This window comes from Sorex fumeus, unplaced genomic scaffold, assembly GCF_029834395.1.
Source record: "Sorex fumeus unplaced genomic scaffold, SorFum_2.1 ptg000043l, whole genome shotgun sequence".
Classification (NCBI taxonomy): Eukaryota; Metazoa; Chordata; class Mammalia; order Eulipotyphla; family Soricidae; genus Sorex; species Sorex fumeus.
Window position 1 is genome coordinate 27,409,931 of NW_026606100.1, and position 20,614 is coordinate 27,430,544.

The window sequence follows — 20,614 nt, forward strand, 5'->3', positions numbered from 1 at the left end:
AACAGCTTCCTAATTTGTCTAGTTGCTTCTTCCTCCTCCACTCCACCCCCCACAACCCTTACTTCCAAAGTACTCTTCAAAGAACTATAATTAGATAATGTCATGTTTCTACTCTGAACCTTCCCAGGCTCGCCATCCTATTTTTCTGAAGAGAAGTGCAAACCCTTATCAGGTCTCAGAGGCCTTGTGAGATCTGTTTCTTGCCACCTCTCTGGTCCCAGTCTCCAAATTTTTTTCCCTGACTCATTCTAGTCTAGCTATATTGACTTATATCCTCCGTCTATGGCCACCATTCTTTGTTTTTTAGTTAAAATTTTTTTTATTCTAGCTCACAGGGTTACAATGGTGTTGAAGTTTATGGTATTGGTTGACAAAGTTATTGCACTTGCCCTGGCCACCAAAGAGCCCAAGACCCTCCATGACTGTCCCTCTGTTACCTCTGATCCTGTCTCCATTCCCACTGCTCCCTCACTGCTTGGTAATCTGATTTTTGTAATCCAAAACCAAGGGTTTTTCAATACTCTCTACTCCTATATTTTGTCTCTCTCTCTACAGATCAGTGAATTTGTTTTCCTCCCTCTGAATTCTTTTGCTTAGCATGATGCCCTCCAGTTCTGGTCACATTGCAGGAAACTGCATGGTTTCAAGTTTTCTTACAACTGCATAGTATTCCATTGTGTACCGTACTACTTATCATTATCACTGACATTCCCCCCATTATTCTTTAACATACCCCCACTACTCATGTACTCTTTCCCCTACGCTGAGTCAGTCTTCCCTTGGGTATCTGCACATGTAGTGCTCTCACTTCCTTTCGTCACTGCTCCAAATCTCATCCCTATCATTCTTTCTAACACAACCCCCCTTTCACAAGCCATTTTCCTTTAAAAAAGATTTCTTTTTTTACTCTGCTTTTCTCTTCTTCCTTGCAATGACCACAACAGGTTCTATACTTATTCACATTCATATTATTGCTATACTCATTAATATATAAGTCCCATAAGAACAGGGTATGCTTGTAGCTATTGCTAAGCATACACTGAATGGATGGATTCATTATTGTAGTCATCCAGGTCTCTAGTCATCAGATGAAGAGAGTATTTCCAGGTGGGTGTTTAATTAATCTGATCAAAATCAAGTGGGAGGAACTGAGAGAGGTATACATGGAGAGCATTATATCATACATTCATTTATTACCGGTGATCACCATGGGATTAGCAGATGCTTTCAGTTTGCCTCCTGATAACAAATCATTTGCCAAATGCTAAGGGTGGAACAAAACATCTGCCTTGAACTCCTTTGGCATGTCACCTTTCCTCTGGGACGTAATGTGTTCATCTGTGAGCAAGGCAGTGGGGGATACAGTTACTGCTCTGCCAGTTTGGGGTTTGCCAGCTGTTGGAAGAAGGCAGTTGCTGAGGATACTAGATCACACAGGCTCTGGGACTGGACTCCCTCTTTCAAATCCTCCCTCCATTCATTCCTCACCAACCACATGGCCAAAGGTGATGCACTTAGTTTCTTTATAGTAAAGGTAAAGTAAAGTAAAGGCCCTCCCGTTGATCGTCGATTTGCTCGAGCGGGCCCAGTAACGTCTCCATTGGAGACTTTGTTGTTACTGTGTTTGGCATATTGAATACTCTCGGTAGCTTGCCGGGCTCTCCGAGAGGGGCGGAGGAATCGAACTCAGGTCGGCCATGTTGGCCACTTGTAAGGTGAACGCCCTACCGCTGTGCTAACTGGAGCGATAGCACAGCGGGTAGAGTTTCTTTATATGTAAATTAAAAATAGTAAAGGAATAGCAGCTCTAAAAGAGTAATTTTGAGGAGTACATAAACTAAGACTTGTAAAGAATGCAGTTTATGCTCCAACTGTGGAAAGTGCTCAGTAAATATAACTAATTAAAAATGGAAAGTTCTTGGGCCAGAGTGATAGTACAGCAGATGGGGCATTTGCCTTGCACGTGGCCAACTCTGTTTCGATCCCTACCATCTCATATGGTCCCCCAAGCACCACCAGGAGTAATTCCTGATTGCAGAGCCAGGAGCCAGGAGCCAGGAATAACCCCTGAGCATCACTAGGTGTGACCCAAGAAGCAAACACCACCCCCTCCCTGCCCAACCCCTCAAAACAAAAACCAGAAAGTTCTTGTGCCTAGAGCTATTTTACGGGGGATGCAGTGCTTGCCTTGCTTATTGGTTGACCCTGGTTTGAGGCCATCACCACTCTGAGTCCCACTGGGAGTGACCCCAGAACACTGAGCCAGGAGTAAGTCCTAAACACTGACGGATGTGTCCTCCACATGGTAGTTCTTAGGGTTTATTGCTATTAATGAGTTTGGGGGACACCAAATGTTCTGAGAATATCAGATGACATGGGAAATTGGAAGTTCTGATGACCACATTATGGTATTACCGGCAGGAAAACTCCTTATACTTAGGAGATGCATAGCTTAAGAATCAAGCCTTCCAATGCCTGCCTCTCACTTTTTAATAATATAGCCAAATCTCCACATCTTTTTGATTTTTTTAAATTTTATTTTTATGAGGGCTGGAGCGATAGCACAGCGGGTAGGGCGTTTGCTTTGCACGCAGCCAGCCCGGCCAACCCAGGTTCAATTCCTCCACCCCTCTCGGAGAGCCCGGCAAGCTACCGAGAGTATTTCGCCCTCATGGCAAAGCCTGGCAAGCTCCCCGTGATGTATTCTATATGCCAAACACAGTAGCAACAAAGTCTAGCGATGGAGACGTTACTGGGCCCGCTCAAGCAAATCGATGAACAACGGGAGGACAGTGATATTTTTATGAAGTTGTTCACAATGATTTATTACATTCCGACGCCAATTCCACTACATTGCACCTTCCCACCACCATTATTTCCAATTTTCCTAACCACCACCCAAGCCTGCCCCAATAGCAGGCCCTAAGTAATTTATTTTATATTTCTTGTTATGAATAATTCACTAAAAGTGATCAAAAAAGATTTCATTAGAAGATTTCTTTCACATTTGTGAGGATTATTGTATCTCACCCTGGATACAAGCCCTTGTATAAGAGATTACTAATATATTTTTATAGGTTAAGCTTTGTCATTAATATTTTCTTAATCGAGATTGGTTGCCTTCTACTTTACATCCTGTCCAATGTGGTGTGTTACTCCTGATATATCAGTGGTATAGAATTTGAGATGTTGCATGGCATTCCTGTATATTCGGGGAATTCTAAAATTCAGAATGGGGTAATAGAGCTGGAGTTGAATTTTTTTTTTTATGTAGGAGTACTGCTATTTATTCAGCCACTGATTAGCTGATTGAATTGAACATGAATTCCACCTTACTTTTTTCCCCCATTTTTTTAAACAATTTTATTTATTGAATCACTGTGAGAGCAGTCACAAAGCTTTCGGGTTTAAGTCTCGGCCATATAATGAAACACCCATACCTTCATCAGTGCCCATTCTCCATCCCCCAAAACCCCAGTATACCCCCTTCCCACACCCTCTCCCTACCTGTGGGGCAGATGATTTCCAAATTACTCTCTCTACTTTGATTACTTTCAATATTTTGACACCAGACCCACCACTATTATTTGGAATTTTACCCCAACACTCAGATCTGCTGAACAGGCAACAGTAGACAATTTGTTTTCTATTGCTGGTTATGAATAACATATGATGTCTCGTGGCTGCAACAGTGGCTGCGTGATTTTGAAATTACAAAATTTTAACAATTAAATCTGGAGGGATTTCTGCCAAAACCTGCTGGGTTCTGAGATTTGTTACTGAGTGTCTTGGATCATGGCCGTTAAGCAGCTTGATCAGGAGCCAGAAAAGCCGTTCATGGGCGGTGACTTGGGGTCTCGTTGGGACAGGGAGGAAAGGGCCGGCTCCACACCTATCCTGTGAGGCCCCACGTGTCTTGTCACTGCAGGCCCAAACCTGACTGTCCAATGGCCTCTGGTGGATGGCGGCCACCGAGCCGTCAAGGGGGAGCAGGTGGAGGGACAGCACCCTTCCCCCCTAGGGTGGCCTGGCGACAGTAACCTACTGCTGGGTCCGGACACATTTCTGCCAAAAGCCGCTGGGTTTCAAGATTTGTTTCTGAGTCTCTGGGATTATGGCCTTTAGGCAGCTTGATCAGGAGCCAGAGAGGCCGTTTGTGGGTGACGACTTGTGGTATTGTTGGGATGGGGAGGAAAGGGCTGACTCCGCCCGCATCCCGTGAGGCCCCATGTGTCTCATCACTGTGGGCCCAAACCTGACTCTCCAGTGGCCTCTGGAGGATGGCAGCCACTGGGCCGCCAGGGGGAACAGGCCAAGGCACAAAACCTATTCCCACCTGGGGTGGCCCAGTGCCTGTAACTTACTGCAGGGACTGGATGCATTTTTGCCAAAAGCCATTGGATTTCGAGATTTGTTTCTGAGTCTCTGGGATCATGGCCGTTAAGCAGTTCGATCAGGAACCAGAGAGGCCATGCCTCCAATTATATAGCTGAGCCTGAGATGGTTTGTGGGTGTGTCTCCCACATACCTAACTTTTGGCAATTTACTTCCTTGGTAAACTTTGCCCCAAGTTTTTGGGGTCTGGTCAAAGGCACAGCAGCAATTTTGGGGTATCTGGAAGTCTGAAGGCACCATGAGGCTGCTGATGCACTCGCCTCATGGGTACAGATTTGACCTGTTGGCAGCACCATACCCCCCGGAGTTAAATTTTTAACTGGATGTTGACTTTGGGGTCTGGAAGCATCTCTGCAGCTTGTTGATCTCTTTTGAGATTTATTTGAGTCTCTGAATCATGGCAGGTTAATGTGCTTATATGGCGCCAGAGACAGTCCATGGCCGTCACTGCCAGGTTCCTGAAGCATGGGAACATGGGAAGAGGTCCCCCAGCCCCGACTCATGAGAGCCTGGAGGTTTCAGTCACAACACCCATATACCTGAGTTTTTCAACAGATTCATTCCTGGGTGAGGCTCTACCAGAGACTGTGGAGTCTCGCTGTGACCATGGCAGTGATTGGAATGGAAATCTCTACATTTCTTTAATCTCTTCATCAAGCAAATGTGGCCAAAGGCTGACCATGGCTGAAGTTATGTGAACAGTGTGTTATATATTTGTATCTAGTGTATTTAATTTCGACTTTCCTGGATGTTTGAAAATTTCAGAATTAAAAGCTGAAAAAAAAGAAATGTGAAGTCCCAGACGGGAAGTTTGCCCGAGGTCAAGGTCACAGAGCCCATCTCCTGGCTGTGGTGGTCCCCCGCAGCAGAGTGGACGAAGGGACCCCGCAGGGTGCCGCGGGCTCCCACTGGTTGGGTTGCCAGCGTGCTGGGAAGGCACCTGCATAGGTGCTTCCGTGCTTATTAAGAGCGCCAGCCAGGTCATCGGTTCGGCTGCTCCAAGGCCGTCATCCTCCGTGCACGTCTGCGTGTGGCTTCCGCTGTGTGTACACTGGGGAGCGGAGGAGAAGAGAACGGGGTGGGGCCGGGCAGGGGCCCCCCGGAGGGAGCGGCTGTATTTGCAGAGCTCGAGGAAGGAGGGGACCCCAGGGTAGCGCTGGAAGGGAGGGAAGGATTCTCCGCAGTCCGCAGCCGCCGGCGCCTGGGAGGAAGGGAGGCCGAGCGGAGTCGTGGCCGCCAGCTCAGGGTGGGGGTCGCCGAGAGGGGAGCCGGGAAGGCGGCAGGGTCGGGGGAAGGGGGAGGGGTGGTGGAAACTCCAGCCGGAGCTCCGGGGCGGGCTCGAGCCCGGGGCCGGGCGGTCCCTCCGGGCTGGGGCGGGCGCGCGGGGCGGGGGGAGGGCGCGGGGAGGCGGGGCCTGGGCCCAGCGGGCGCCGAGGCGCGGGCCCGGGCGGGGCTGCTGCGGGTCTGGGGGCCGCCGCGCCCCCTCCCGGCCCGCCGAGCCGCAGGCCCCTCCTCCGCCCGCCGCCCCCACGCCCGCCGGCGCCGCCCGACACCGAACCGCCGCTGCTTGCCCGCAGGAGCAGCCCGAGCCGGCGGGGGAGAGCCTCGGGCGCGGCCTCCCCGGCTCAGCACCGCGGACAGTACCGCGCGGCCCCGCAGCCCCCCGCGCCCCGGCCCGCAGCAGCACCGCGGACAGCACCGCGGACGGCCCCGCGCCCCGCCGCGCCGCGCTCCCGGATCATGGCCACCGAGGTAGGGGACCACTCCCCGGCCGGGGGGAGGGGACCGGGGTGTCCCGGGCTGCGGTCGGAGGGACCCGGGAGGAAGGGACGGGGGTGTCCCGGGCTGGGGTTGGAGGGACCCGGGAGGAGGCGACGGGGGTGTCCCGGGCTGGGGTTGGAGGGACCCGGGAGGAGGCGACGGGGGTGTCCCGGTTGGGTCCGGAGGGACGCGGGAGAAGGAGATGGGGTGTCCCGGGCTGAACCTGGAGGGACCCGGGAGGAGGGGATGGGGTGTCCCGGGCTGGGTCCGGAGGGACGCGGTGGCAGACCGATGGAGCCTCTCCCGACAGCGCCTCTTAAGCCCCGCGGTCAGTCTTCCCCTAGCTGCACCCTGCAGCTGCCAGCGCCACTTGTTGGCAGTAGCGATGAGGTGGCCGCGGGGATACAGCCGAGGTTCCCCACTCTCTCCAGCACCGAACGTCCTGGAATCGCTCCCCAGAGGCTTGGAGCCGTGCCTGTGTTCTGCGTCGGGAGGTGCCGGCTGCTGTCCCTATGCGGGGGGCCACCCCCTCCTCACCCCCCCACCCCCCCCACGCTCAGAAGGGACAGACCTGCGTGCACAGTCTCACCCCCACCCCCCTCCGTCACCGCGGCAGGGAAAGAGACAGACAGGCCCAGGACCCGAGGGGGAGACCCCAGGACCCGAGGGGGAGACCCCAGGACCGGAGCCCCGGTGGGTGGGGTTCAATGAGCTGCCCGCACTATTCATTTGGCAGTGGCGGTTTGTCCCTCTCACTGGAGCTGGCCGGATCAGGATGTCCCCATTTCCTGTGTGTGATGGGAAAGGTGCACCTGCCTTCAGTCACCTAATAGCTGGACCTCCAGGCACCTGTTGACAGAGGGCAGGAGCTTGATGCGAGGCTCTGGGGAGCAGGAATGAGCTCTCCATTCCCCTCATTTCAGAAGGAACCGGAGCTCTTCGGGGCCCTTTATCCAAGGCGCAGCTGACAGGGGAAAGGGCACAGCCCAGTGACACCCCCTCAGCAGGCGCCAGTGGGGCTCGAGGTTTCTTTCTTTGACTGTCTGGCATGATGCCTGGCATGTCAGGGTCCCCCAGTCCTGGCACCACTTCTGTGGATTTCCCCCATTTCTCCCCTAGAGGGGGAGAGCTGAGCCTTTGGAGTCATTCTCTGCAGTGCACGGGGGCTTCCCTGCAAGCCCGTGACATCAATACCAAGTGCCACTGCGGAGATTCCCTGAGTGCTGGCTCCTTGCTGGGAACCGGCTCTGACTGACCCAGGCTTTTGGAGGAGACCATCCCCACCTCCAGCCGCCGTCCAGCCTCATGAGGGGGCCAAACCCTGGGCAGACCTATGGAGCTGAGTTTCTGGAGTGGACAGAGAAGGTCGCTCAGTACAAGCAAGCTGAGATGAATAGAACAAGGAGAAAGGGAGAAAGGACAGAGGAGTTGGTCACTTTCCAGCCAGGGTGGCCGGGCTGCAGCAACGGCTGTGAGTGGGCAGGAAGTGGGACCCAGCAGCGAGGGCAGGGCTATGACCAGGCAGCTACCCAGAGCCTCTGGAGGCCAAGCCGGAGGCTCCCAGCTCTAGGATGAGGCTGTTTCTAGGAGGCTGCTGTCAGGTGCGCCTGGCCCTCCCCTGGGAGACTCTCGTAACGCCTCTGTGACTAGAGCACTTTCTTGTGTACAAAGCCCTGGCCTAGGCGGGATCTCCTTGGAGACTGCAGCAACCCTGTGAAGTGGCCGAAGGATGGTATTATTATCCCCAATTAGCTGATGAGACATCCGAGGCTCAGAAGCTTGTCTGGCTCCTGTGAGGGAGCTGGGGAGGCATCATTATCCCATTTTACAGATGACGCACCCCACTACTGAGACTTATTTGAGGAATGGAGACTAGAACACAGCAAGACCAGGATTCAGACCTGGCGTCTGCCTCCTGGGCCAGTGCTTCGCCTGCTTTCAGGAGCATCTGACAGACAACTGCATTCCCCTCTGGGCAGGAATGCTGGTGGGCAGGGGGGTGACATGTGGCTTTGATGGGAAGGGGTGGGACATCAAGGAGCACAGGAAGGGCAGACGATTCAGATCCCCTAATAGACCTGGCAGGGCCAGCCTGAGGTGGAAGAGCACAGGAATGTTCAGAGGGACAAGGAACTAAGGATTATCACTGGCCACTTTTTTGGTGGGGTTGTGGGTGGGCAGGGGAATCCCCTCCTCACAGTACTCAGGGTTTACTCTTGGCTGTACACCCATGGAGCACTCCCTGTGGTACTCAGGACCATACGGGATACCGGGGATTGAACCTGGATCAACTGCATGCAAGTCAAGCACCCTACCCACTGTATTATTTCTCTGGCCCTCCACTGGCTACTTTTTTTTTCTCCTGAAACTGGCCACTTCTTAACATAGTCTTGGTTGGACTCTGTTGGAAACACTAAGGGAAGAAATCTTATCATTGCCAAGACACAGGATGTGCCATTGTCTGGGCTACCAAGTGAGTCACCCATCCCGGACTGTTTGTCCTGTAAGGCTGGGGGTACAGATGACCAGGAAAAACCTGTTGGGAGAAGCAAAACCTCCCAGGAAGCTCCCATGGCACTTCCTGTAAAATTCTGCTTAAAAAGTCCTTAGAGATGGCAGGTGTTTGGGAGTGAAGGGAGGGAGGGAGTGAAGGAGGGAGAGAAAGAAAGAGAGAGACAGAGACAAAGACAGAGACAGAGATACAGAGACAGACAGAGAGTCAGAGACAGACGACAGAGACACAGAGATGACAGAGACAGAGATGACAGAGACACAGAGAGACAGAGACAGAGATAAGAGACAGAGACTGAGACAAGAGACAGCCAGAGACAGACAGGCAGGGAGGCAGGTTGGACAGCCCAGTTTTCTGATTGAAGGCAGAGGCCTCAATCTTTCTACTCCCTAAGTTTTGTCTAGGACCGAGCATCAGGGAAGGTGTGTGTGTGTGTGTGTGCGCGCGCGCGCGTGCATGCATGTGTGTGTGTGTGTGAGAGCCTTGCAGAGGCTGGCTGGAGCCTCCTGTGTGACACTGACCTCATTTGGGAAGCTGAAATGAGCCCACTTCCTGAGCGACCAGCCTCTGTGAATATGTGTCACAGGGAACAGGGCGCAGCTGGAAAACAGTCTGGGTCACCAAGCCAACCCGGAAAATGCCTGCTGCAGGGGCTCCTCCAAAGGGTGGGATCTGACCCCCAAGAGGGTTTGAAATGTACCCCAGTGCTGTCTGGAGATTGGATCTGGATCTCAGAGGCCTGGGGACTACCCAGAGCAGAGGGTTGGGCTTGGGCCCTCGAGGCTGAGAAGGGAGGCCCCTGTGCCCCGGCTCCGGCCTCAGGCCTGACTTGGTTGCATGTGACCCACGAACTCTACTCATCTTCCACAGCCCAGGCAGAGAGAAAGGCGTCGGATCATGAGCTGCATCTCTTGAGCCCTGAGTGAAGCCTCAAATGCATCCTTGGGAATTAGCCGGTTTTTAATGAGGATGGTGATGTGAACCAGATGAGGCTCTGGCTTGTCTTGGGCAGATGTGTCTGGGGACAGCACCTCTATACCCCGGTGTGCTCCCCTGGCTCCTTCCACCAAGCTGATGCTATTGGGCAGAGAGGTCTGAAGGGGGCCCTGTGGTGGCCCCTCTCCAACAGCCCCCACCCCAAACCCTTGTAGCTGGGAAATCATGGGTGCAGATCTCCCCATGGGTTTCCTCTTTCTGCTTCATGAAATCCCTCTTGGTCCTCCATCAGCAGCCCAAGGACCGGGAGGGTAATGGAGAGGCCTAGGAAGGTAGAAGTGAGCCAGGAATCTTGGTCAATGAAGAAACCCCAGAAGTGATGCTCAGGAGCAGCACATGTGACCTCAGAGAGGGGTGAATGCATATTCTAGGACCCTCTCGTCGGACTTCAGTGCTTCATAGAACTTCATGGAAACCTCCACCAGCTTTTTCCAAGATAAGTCCTTGGCAAGTAGTCAGAGCCCGGCTCTAGCTCTGGTTCAAGGGCCCCTGCCAAGGGCTTTGTTCTTACTTAGATCCTAATGGGCAGCTCCAGGAATGCTTTCACAGGTACGCCTCACATGGTCTGCCTAGTGCTTACAAATGGAAACGATGTATTGGAAGCATTAACAGAATCAAGATATATTCCACGAAAGAATCTGGATTTTGGCTTCTCTTAATACATTACATTGTGCTCTGGTATTCCGTTGGCTCTTTTTCTCAGAGGGTGATGACAGCTGCTTTCCTGAGACAGGCTGGGAGCTCTCTGCTTAGCCACACCCCTGTCTACATTTGTGTGCATAATCCCTGAAAAAGCTTCTGAAAACCAGAGCCAGAAGGACTAAGCTATTCTGGAGATGAACTTCATCATCTCCGTTCCCAGTTGAAGAAAAAATGGGGATCCATAGAAGTGAAGAGGTCCCCAGGACCCTGTGACCAGGACTAATGTCTAGGAGAAATGCCTCCCTGCTGACAGTGTGGTCAGCTTATGTAGAGCTTTTTTGCACTTCACAAGAGAGTCCCTGGCAATGGGGACAACTGGGTGATCCTGCTTGCTCGAACTCCTGCTCTTCACCAACTGCAGCTGAGTCTGTGATGTATGTGTTCTAGATCTGGAAGACTAAGGTTCTGCATGTAAACTGTATCTGATAGCATGTAGTAGCAATTCCACCCGATCCAGTAAACATGCCCCTAGCCAGCCAGAGGCAGGACAGCATTCTGAGGCTCAGCGTACTATTGGAGAGATTCTTGACTCCTCAGGGTCAGAATGATAGTGCAATGGGTAGAGTGCTTACCTTGTACATGGCTGACCCAGGTTCAATTCTTGCTGTCCCATATGGTCCCCTGAACCCACCAGGAGTAATTCCTGTGTGAAGAGCCCAGAGTAAGCCCTGAGCACTAGACCCAAAACAATGAAACAAAAAACCAAGAAAACAAAAAGAATCTCAACTCCTCCCACTCTGGCTACTTGAGAATCCATGGACTAAAGCCAAGAGGAAGTAGATCTGTGTTGTGCAAAGTAGAGCCATGGAGCCTCGGTGGCTGCGAGGCATGAAAGTGTATTTCCTGCTATGTCATTCCCTAGAAGGTGTTCCAGAACAATTGGTAGATCTCCTCCAGGCATTAATTCAGGGTTCCAGACTCCTTCCACCCTGTGTGTTTCACCAGATTCCACACAAGGCTCTTTTGGTTTGCATGGAAGGGAAGGATCACAGGATGACTGGTCTATGCACAGCATCTATCCTTCTGCTCACATGACATTCAGTCACATGCTACATCCAACCACAACAGAGGCTGGGAATTTATCCAGCAGTGTGCTTGGAGGAAGACGCCAATGGTTCCAGCAGCTCACCACATGCATCCTTGTTTTATTGGTTTAGACCCACTTTGGTTTTCCCCTGGACGGCTGACAGCCACCCTCTCCTTGGCTCTCCACCCTGGCCAGGCCCCCACCAGGGTTCCTCCCAAAGTTTCTGGGGCTTGGGCTCCATCTTTAAGATCTATGATAAGTGGACTTTTGAAGTGCACATATTTTATTTTTAACACACAAAGTATATGTCCTTAATTAGATGAAGCAGAACCACTGGAAAGTAGCTTATTATATTACCAAAATATCCTTTTGTTCGCTGAATACAATTTCAAGGATTGAACCAGGGCCTCACACATGCAAGGCAGGTGCTTTACCACTGAGCCACATCCCCAGCTCTGTCAAAATCTGGAGAACAGAGGATCACCTGTATGTTATTTAGACCGATCATTACTTTTTGGGATCACATCTCTCCCAAGAGCAAGATTCCTTGGACTTGGGAATATCTCCTTCACACCTTTTCAGTATCGTGACCTATCAGTGCTCTGTTCTGATTGCCATATTGATAGTTTTCTCATTCTCTTCCCAGCTTCTATGCTAGTGTAAGAATCTTGCATCTTAAAACCGCCCCTTTGTTAGAATCCGCCCCCCCCCCCCGCCCCCTCCCTTTGCCCCTCCTCAAACCCCCTCCTCCATTCTTCGAGATCTAACCTTTGTGGCTTCTGTTCTATTATCCCCCTACTGTCCTTATCTGATCTGTTCAAACCAACTCCAGCCTTGCTGAAACTTGCTGAAATTTGTCATTGGAGGAGACCTTCCTTACCCTATTTGCCCCAGATTTCACTGTGTCTGGGCTGAACTTCCTTTGTCTCCCACTCTTGCCTGCCCTCTCCCCCTGTGAGGGCCTTTCTTTTCTTTATATCTTCACACAGACTTCAGGAAGCTTTTTCTGAGTAAGCTGTTACTTCTTGGTAGCATTTGTCACAGTCCAATTCATTATTTATTTACTCGCTTCCTCCCTGGAGCTCACAGACTGTCATTTGCTCTGCTTCCCTGGAGCTGGGCAGTAGTGGGGACTCAATAAGTGACAAAGGAGTGGCTGAGTGGTTTCACCTTAATTACTGGCGGCTCGGTCTGCCTTGGGGGCTCGTGGTCCACAGGACTCCAGTGTTTGACATATTTTACTCAGTGCGATGCTTGTCTTGAGCACGGGTCATTGAAGCTGGAAGACAGAAGTCTGATTCTCAGGTGGGATTGAACCTACACCCCTCCTCACTCACTAGTCTGTGTTGGGAGTGCAGGCTGGACAAGTGACAGATGTCTCCCATCCTTTCCTGCCAGGGCAGAGGGGAATGTCCATCCAGGCTTCATCCCCCTTTGTCTGCCTTGTTGCCGGAAGCTTATGGGCCATGGGCTCCTATTTTCCACATGGGGAGTGTTTCTGGGTGAGAAAACCATCCTTGTGCTCTCTCGTGCAGGCTGCCAGGCGAGAAACTGGTCTCTGGGTTCCTGGCAAGTCTCATCTTGCCCACGTGCTGCTCAGCACCCATTCTGTTGGCCCCACACCGCAGAGTCTGGCTCAGTGCTGGCTTCTCCAAGCTGTCAACATTTGATTTGATGCTCTTGAGTGAATGGGTGTGCATCAGTCAGGGAGAGAGAGGGAGGGACAGGGCCAAGACAGAGCATCTTAAACCAGCCACTAGGATGTCTTCTGTGAAAACAGTTTCCGGCTCTCTCGATGGTTTCAGAACACCTTTTGTTGACCTTCTCTTGGGTTTTTTTTCTAGATCTTTCTAGGGGAGGGGGGACACTTGCTTGAGGTATCTCTGGGGTCCTGGTTCCCCACAATCTTGCTGGAACATGTGTGAGGTGGCTGACTTGCCCTGATGTTTTACCCTGCAGGACCCATCACCCCCTCCGTCCTCCCCACGCCCCTGGGCCTTGGTCAGATCTGGAAGGTTCCATATCTGAGTCTGTGTCTGTCATCTCTGTAGGTGCACAATCTGCAGGAGCTGCGGCGCAGTGCTTCCCTGGCCACCAAGGTCTTCATCCAGAGAGACTACAGCGATGGAACCATCTGCCAGTTCCAGACCAAATTCCCCCCTGAGCTGGACAGCCGGGTAAGAAGGTCTTTGTCCAGACCTGGAGTACAGGCTGGGAGGGAACTGAGGGCCTGAGGCAGGCGCATGCTTCAGGTAACAAAAGTGATGTTTGACACAAATGTGATGTTGATGCTGTCACAGGTAAGAGAAACATCCTTGGGACCGGGATCAGGGCCACACACCTTGCATGGCAAGTGCTTGACTTGCATCCCTAGCATTGCATAGCACCCCCCCCCCCCCACCATCTTCCCTGACTACTGGGCATGGTCCTAGGGGCCCCCAGAACCACTGGGTCCAAGAAGCACCACATTTCTGGCCTTTAGCATTAACCCGTGTGGCTAGTTGGCTGAGTGCCACTGCCAGTCCTAGATCTGATGAATATCTCGGGAGCTTTCCCCTTCCCCACTCCCACCCCCCTTGGAAATATCCTTATTGTTGTCTTGTTGTTGCTTTCTTGAAACTGGGAGTTGGCAGGGGAGATGGCTTAAAGACCTGGAGTCTGTTCTTTGTATGTGGGAGGCCCGGATCTCACCCTCAGCCCTGAGCACCTCCTGGAATCACCCCTGAACACCAAGCCAGGAATAGCTCCTGAGGACTGCCAGTATAGACCCCAAACACCACATGTGCGCGCGCGCGCACACACACACACACACACACACACACACACACACACACACACACACACTCTACATCTGAAGAAACCCGAGATTTCCTGGTCTAGCAAAGAGCTTGTTCAACAAACGTAAATTCTTCCACAGCCTGATCTTAGGTGTCCTCAGAAATGCTGACTCAGTTATTGGAGGAAGTTCCAGACTCTCGGCTTCTCAGAAGCCGCTTACTACCCCTGCTGCACATAAGATTCTGGGAGAGCTTACGGAAATCAAACAAATCCAGGCTGCAGCCCAGTGCCATTATACTGAGCCTCTGGGAGTGGGGCCCAGGTCAGCATTGCTGCCTACTCCCTCAGCAGCCGTGCTGTGGGGTGGAGGCTCCTATCTGCAGTCCAGTGAGGTAGACCTGGTGGCCAGCAACCCCACGACAGCTGGTCTGTTCTGCTCCAGCTGGAGCCACCTGGGAAGTCTGGAGAAATCTGTGACGGACAGAGGAGGCTGGGATGGTCTTTGTTCCTCTCCCATCACCGCCCACTTCCAAACTGTTGGGATAAGAATCTCTTAGAGGTGTGGTTTGGGCATGTCTACACTCTGACAGCTACGCAGGTGATTTTAGGGTGCACTTGAGTTGAGAACCATTCAGCATTTGAACAGAAACTGTGGTCTGAGGAGCAGCAATATCCGACGGCCTCCAGAACTACAGGTTCTGACACTCCCCCTCACCTCTTTCGAGGACTCACCTCTGCAGTTTCCCATTTTCTGGGAAATGGGAAAATTTCCCATTTTCTGGGAAATGTACCCAATTTCTCTGGGTACTGCATCGATGTGTCAGCATTTGAACGGCCCTGTAGTCCAGCCCCCTCATTTAGTTGGAGCCTCAGAGAAGTGACTTTCCAAAGGGAGTTGGGATGAAAGGGATCTGAACTTCGAGGGTCTTTTCATGTACTCATCTGCTAAGGACATAATTGCAGCCTCTGTGGGTACAGATGAAGGCAGCGGCCTTTGTGACCAGAGTCATGTCCAGGTGATTGTAGCAGCCTGGAAGCAGGGCTGGACACTGATTTCCTTCCCCCTCCTCACCTGGGCTCTAGCGGACACTCTGTGGTGGCACTGAGACCAGGAACTAGGGCTCTGCCCCAGCCCCTGCTTGCAGATGCAGCTCCTGGGTGTGCCATGGGCTGGGTCAAGGCCCCAGCAAGTCTTTGGCTCCTTCTCCTTCCTAGGCCCGGAAGCTCTTGATCCAGGTGGTGACCTGACTTCACTAGGCAGGGCTGGTCCTGGGGAGAGGCACTGAGGTCAGAGACTTATGGGAGGGGAGGGTGCTGACATGCTTCTGTTGTTTAGACAGAGGGAGCCCAGGTGCATGTTTGAGATGCTGTTTAGGGGGGTGCAGCAGGAGAGCTTTGAGCGCATGGGGCTGGCGGGTGTGGGGGGCAGTTCACTAGGGGACATGACCCTCCGGGGAGAACTCCTGAGTGCCCCTCAGTTAGCTCCATCCAGATAAGGGGAGGGGCTGACAGTTAGGCTCAGAGTGCTCTGACAGCTGTCAGATGGGAGGTGGCAAAGGCACTTGAATTCGGGCCTGATCCTCTGCAGAAAATTTTCATGCCTAGAATTTTGGGGACTTGGCTGTTTTCAAGGGAGACTGAGTAGCCATTGCTGATTTCTAGAAGCAGGAGCTAAGTTGTTAGTCCTAGGGTCATGCAGCTAGTTGATGATTAACTCTGGTCCATAAAGCTTATTTTGAGGAAGAGGGTTCACAGCTGGTGGTGCTCAGGGTTCACCAGGTCAGCAGTGTGGGGGGATTGAACCCTGGACCTCTAACATTCAAGGCACATGCACTTTTCTCTCCCCACTTTATTTAAACACCTTGGTTTACAAAAGATGTGCTACAGGCATTCAGTATGCCAACAGAAATCCCATTGCTCTATCTTCTTCCTTCAACTGTTGTCTCCATTTTTCCCAACCATCTCTAAAGCCTACCCCCATAGCAGGCCCACAATAATTTATTTTATATTTCTTGTTACCATTCAATGGCTAAGGAAATGATTTAAAAATATTCCCATAGAAGAAAACTTATGAAAATTATTGTATATTACCACAGTAGCACAGTGGGGAGAGTGTTTGCCTTGTACGCGGCTGACCCGGCCAACCGAAGTTTGATTCCTCTGCCCCTTTGGGAGAGCCCGGCAAGCTACCGAGAGTATCTCACCCACATGGCAAAGCTTGGCAAGCTACCCGTGACATATTCAATATGCCAAACACAGTAACAACAAGTCTTACAATGGAGACGTTACTGGGCCCACTCGAGCAAATCGATGAACAACGGGAGGACAGTGCTACAGTGCTACCACAGGGACATTAACTCCTGATCTGACTGTTTAGTAAGCTGTTGATGCAAGTTAAATCTTCTGTGTTAATGGTTTTTGTTAGTTGAGATTGGTTGATTTCCTCATTACATTCCCATCCAATCTGGTGTGCTGCTACTGGGATGTCAGTGCTGTACATTTTGGAGATGCCGCCTGGCCACGAATGTGGTTGCAAGCTCCAGAAAGTCCCCAATATTTAACTGGACTGTCTGGCTAGAGGCATGGTGCTGGCTTTGGGGGTGTGGCAGCATCTGCTAGGGCTTTGTTTGCCCTGCCCCGATAGGAGATCGCCCAGAGGTCTCTGCTGGGAATGGGTGTCCGAGAAATCTCTCTCTCTCTGCTTTTTTTTTTTTTTTTAGTTGAGCTCTTTCAAGATTTATTTATGAGCCTTTGGAACAGGGATGGTGGATGAGCTTTCGTGATGACAGGCACATGCTTTGGACCCCTTTCCCCAGCCCCCAGGTTTTTGGAGACCCATTCCTGTGCTCTCTCTGCTACACAGTAGCATGGATGGGTTCTGCCTGTGTACTCCCTCCTTCCCCAGGATATGTCCCCATTCCCGCAACCCCTTCCCCCCTCCCTCTTGTCTGCCCACACTCTGGGAAGGCTGACTTAGCCTCACCTCCCCTTTCCCTGCCAGATCGAGCGGCAGCTCTTTGAGGAGACAGTGAAGACCCTCAACAGCTTCTACTCGGAGGCGGAGAAGATTGGGGGAAGCTCCTACCTGGAGGGCTGCCTGGCCTGTGCCACCGCCTACTTCATCTTCCTCTGCATGGAGACCCACTACGAGAAGGTAGTGTCCTACCCGCAGCCCCCTCCCAGGACCTCACCATGGTGCTCAGCCTCACCTGTGTCCTCCAATTGTCCTTTCCTTGCAGGTGCTCAAGAAGATCTCCCGCTATATCCAGGAGCAGAACGAGAAGATCTTCGCCCCGCGTGGCCTCCTGCTCACCGACCCAGTGGAGCGTGGCATGAGAGTTATATCCTTCCTGTCTGAGCTGTCTCCTGGCGAGGTGCGGCAGGCAGAGGGGGCTTCCCGGTTAGTGAGGCTTCCAGGACCTGGGGAGCCCGCCCTCCTTGGACCTTTGAGGAGGGTGTTTCTAGGATCACCAATCTCTACCACTGCTTCTCCCCATTACTACAAGTAATGTACTACAACGTGGTGTTACGTTGGCATTTTAGGGTTTGCCTTATGAGCTGCATTTAACCAGTGCTCATTTCCAGCCTGAGATCAGTACTGTGAACCCAGGATTTCCTGTGATTCTGATGACACCCCTGAAAGGCGGGATACTCTCACTAGAAGGGGACACTGAAGATGGGTTTCAGGGTCGCTCAGCTGGTGAATGTCAGGCAGGATTTGGGCCCAGGACCACTTTTTCTTTTTTCTTTTTTCTATTTGCTTTTTGGGTCATACCCGGCGATGCACAGAGGTTACTCCTGGCTCGTGCACTCAGGAATTACTCCTGGCAGTGCTTGGGGAACCATATGGGATGCTGGGAATTGAACCTGGGTCAGCCGTGTGCAAAGCAAATACCTTACCCACTGTGCTATTGCTCCAGTCCACTTTTTCTATTTTTTAATTATTTTTTTTTTAAATTTGGACCACACCTGGTGGTGCTCAGGGAGCATGAGTACTTGGTGGCTGGGAGACCATGCAGTGCCCGGGGTAGAAACCAGGTTCCTTGCATGCATGGCATGCTAGAGCCACTCTTAACCACCAGGCTGCACTGTCCCACAAGGCATATGCAAATCTCTTCTCTTTCCACGTGCACTGTGTCATATAGTTCTATTCATGGATGAGAACAGTGGAATAAGGCGGGAGGCAATAGGAGTGGGTCTGGGTCAAAGATCTCCCGATGTCTCTTGGAAAATGAGCTCAGGGCATGCATACTTTCTTCCCACAGACTACAGCCAGGTCACCAGATGGTTAAGAAATAAATCTCAGGGCGGGAGTGATAGTGCAGTGGGGAGCTTGCCTTGCACGTGACTGACCTAGGTTGGATCTCCAGCACCCTGTATAGTTCCTAGAACCTGGCAGGAGTGATCCCTGAGCACAGACCCAAGAGCAAGCCCTGAGCACCTCCAGGTGTGGCCAGAAACCGGAAAGAGAGAGAGAAAGCAAGCAAGCAAGCAAGCAAGCAAGAAAGTAAGAGAAAGAAAGAAAAAAATCTGGGGTGGGCAGGTGACTCACTTTGCATGGGCATGGTGCCATGTTTGATTCCTCAGCCATATAATTCCCCAGCACCACAGTGTGCGCCCCCCCAACCCCAACAAAACAAAACCCTCTATCTCCAAGGAAGAAACAGATGTTACTAGAGAGGAGAGGATAAAAGAAACATCATGACCAGACTCTCATTTTCAATGCCCACTGAGAGATATTTCTGTTTATTGTGCCCTTACTATTTGCAGAGCATTTGGGCTCAGTGTTTCTACACACATGATTTCATTTCATCCTTACAACAATCTCCAGGCTCCCATTACCCCTGTTCCATAGCAATAACGGAGAGTCATAAGCGACGGGTCTAAGGTTTCCTGGCTTGAGAGTGGGGGGAGGGGAGGGAAGTGAGGACCTGCCCTCAGCTCCCCACGTTAGCCCCCACCCTTACCGCCGGAACACCATGGGACTGGGAATTAGACCCGCTAGCGTAAACGGGGATCCCGGCATCCCCGCAGCCCTGCATTCCCGCATTCCTGCAGCCCTGCATCCCTGCATCCCCACAGCCCTGTATCTCTGCAGCCCTGTATCCCTGCAGCTCCCAGCCCCACATCCTCGCATCCCCACAGCCCTGCATACCCGTGTCCCCAGCCCCACAGCCCAGCATCCCCGCAGCCCCAGCCCGGCAGCCCCGCAGTCCCCAGCCCGGCAGCCCCGCAGCCCCTAGCCCCCAACCCCGCAGCCCCTAGCCCCCAACCCCGCAGCCCCTAGCCCCAACCCCCAGCTCTGCCTTGCACGCGGGGCGGAGCGGAGCCGAGAGCGCGCGTGCGCCGCGCGGCCGCTCCTGCCTGCCCACGGTCTCCCGGCTGGCCGCCTGCCCCGGGGGCCCGCCCGCCCAGCACGCTCCTTAACGCCACCCCAGATCGAGATCTCCATCTACGAGGACCGGTGCAGCAGCGGCAGCTCCAGCAGCGGCAGCAGCAGCGGCAGCGGCCTGAGCAGCGGCGGGGGCGGCGGGGCCGGGGCGCGGTGACTGGCCGAGAGCCCCTGCGGGGAGGTGTACGGCCGCGCCGACGGCCTGGCAGACCTGCGGAGGCTGCGCTACCAGAGCACCCGCTTCTGAGTCACTCTGTACCCCGGCCTCCCGCTGCCCCTCGGCTGCCCCGGGAGGGGGCGGAATACGGGCCGGGGCCCCGCTCCCTGCCCACCGCGGGGCCGGGGTTCAGGGAGCCCCGCACGGGGAGAGCCCGATTCGAACAGCCCGGTTCAGAGAATTCCTGCCCTGCATGACGCCGCCTCCCGACTCCACCACCCACTCCACCTACCCCCAGGGCCCGGCAGGCCCAGGGGAAGCGCCTCCCTCCGCGTCCTCCCTGCCTCTAACGCCCCACCTGGCCTGGGCCTCTTGGTAATCCCGCTGAGAGAGGCAGGCCGCCAGTGCCCACCAATCTCTTTTGGACTTGCACTTCCCTTTGTCTCCCCACCCACAACCCCAACCCCAACCCCCATAAGGAGCACAGACTCCCTCTGGAGAGCTTGCATCTACCAGGAACTGGTGGTTTACACTGTTTGGGGCTCTGGCTCTTTCCCCCGGTTCTAGGAAAATGCTTCCTGAAGACAGGTAATATTGGGGGCTTGGGACCTCTAAGAACCAAGGCCAGCTTCTGGGATCTGAGCCTGCACCGTAAGAGGTGTGTGAGCTTGCTTGCTTGCAGAATCCCTGCGCTGCGGTTCCTGTGGGTCCATCTCTGCATTCCTGTGTGGGCCAGCCTGTACCCCTATAAATCAAAGTCCCCATTCCCTTGACCCCCTTCCAGGGGGCTGCCAGCTTGGGTCTCTCACCTTCTGACTCTACTGTCTACCTTGAAGCGGGGGTTCTATGCAGGCAGCGTTCCCCCCCTTGAGGCCTTCTCACACTGCAGATGAT

The 20,614-nt window shown here is 53.0% G+C and overlaps 1 protein-coding gene across 1 annotated transcript; it reads left to right on the forward strand.

Annotated features, from left to right (window-relative positions):
- The first annotated feature begins 5,785 nt into the window (after positions 1 to 5,785).
- On the forward strand, positions 5,786 to 19,859 carry GOLGA7B (golgin A7 family member B). Its single transcript, XM_056120740.1, has 5 exons — positions 5,786 to 6,147; positions 13,445 to 13,570; positions 17,173 to 17,325; positions 17,411 to 17,509; positions 19,610 to 19,859. The coding sequence occupies exons 1-5, from the start codon at positions 6,136 to 6,138 to the stop codon at positions 19,718 to 19,720; spliced, it is 501 nt and encodes a 166-aa protein (XP_055976715.1). The 5' UTR covers positions 5,786 to 6,135; the 3' UTR covers positions 19,721 to 19,859.
- The last annotated feature ends 755 nt before the right edge of the window (positions 19,860 to 20,614 follow it).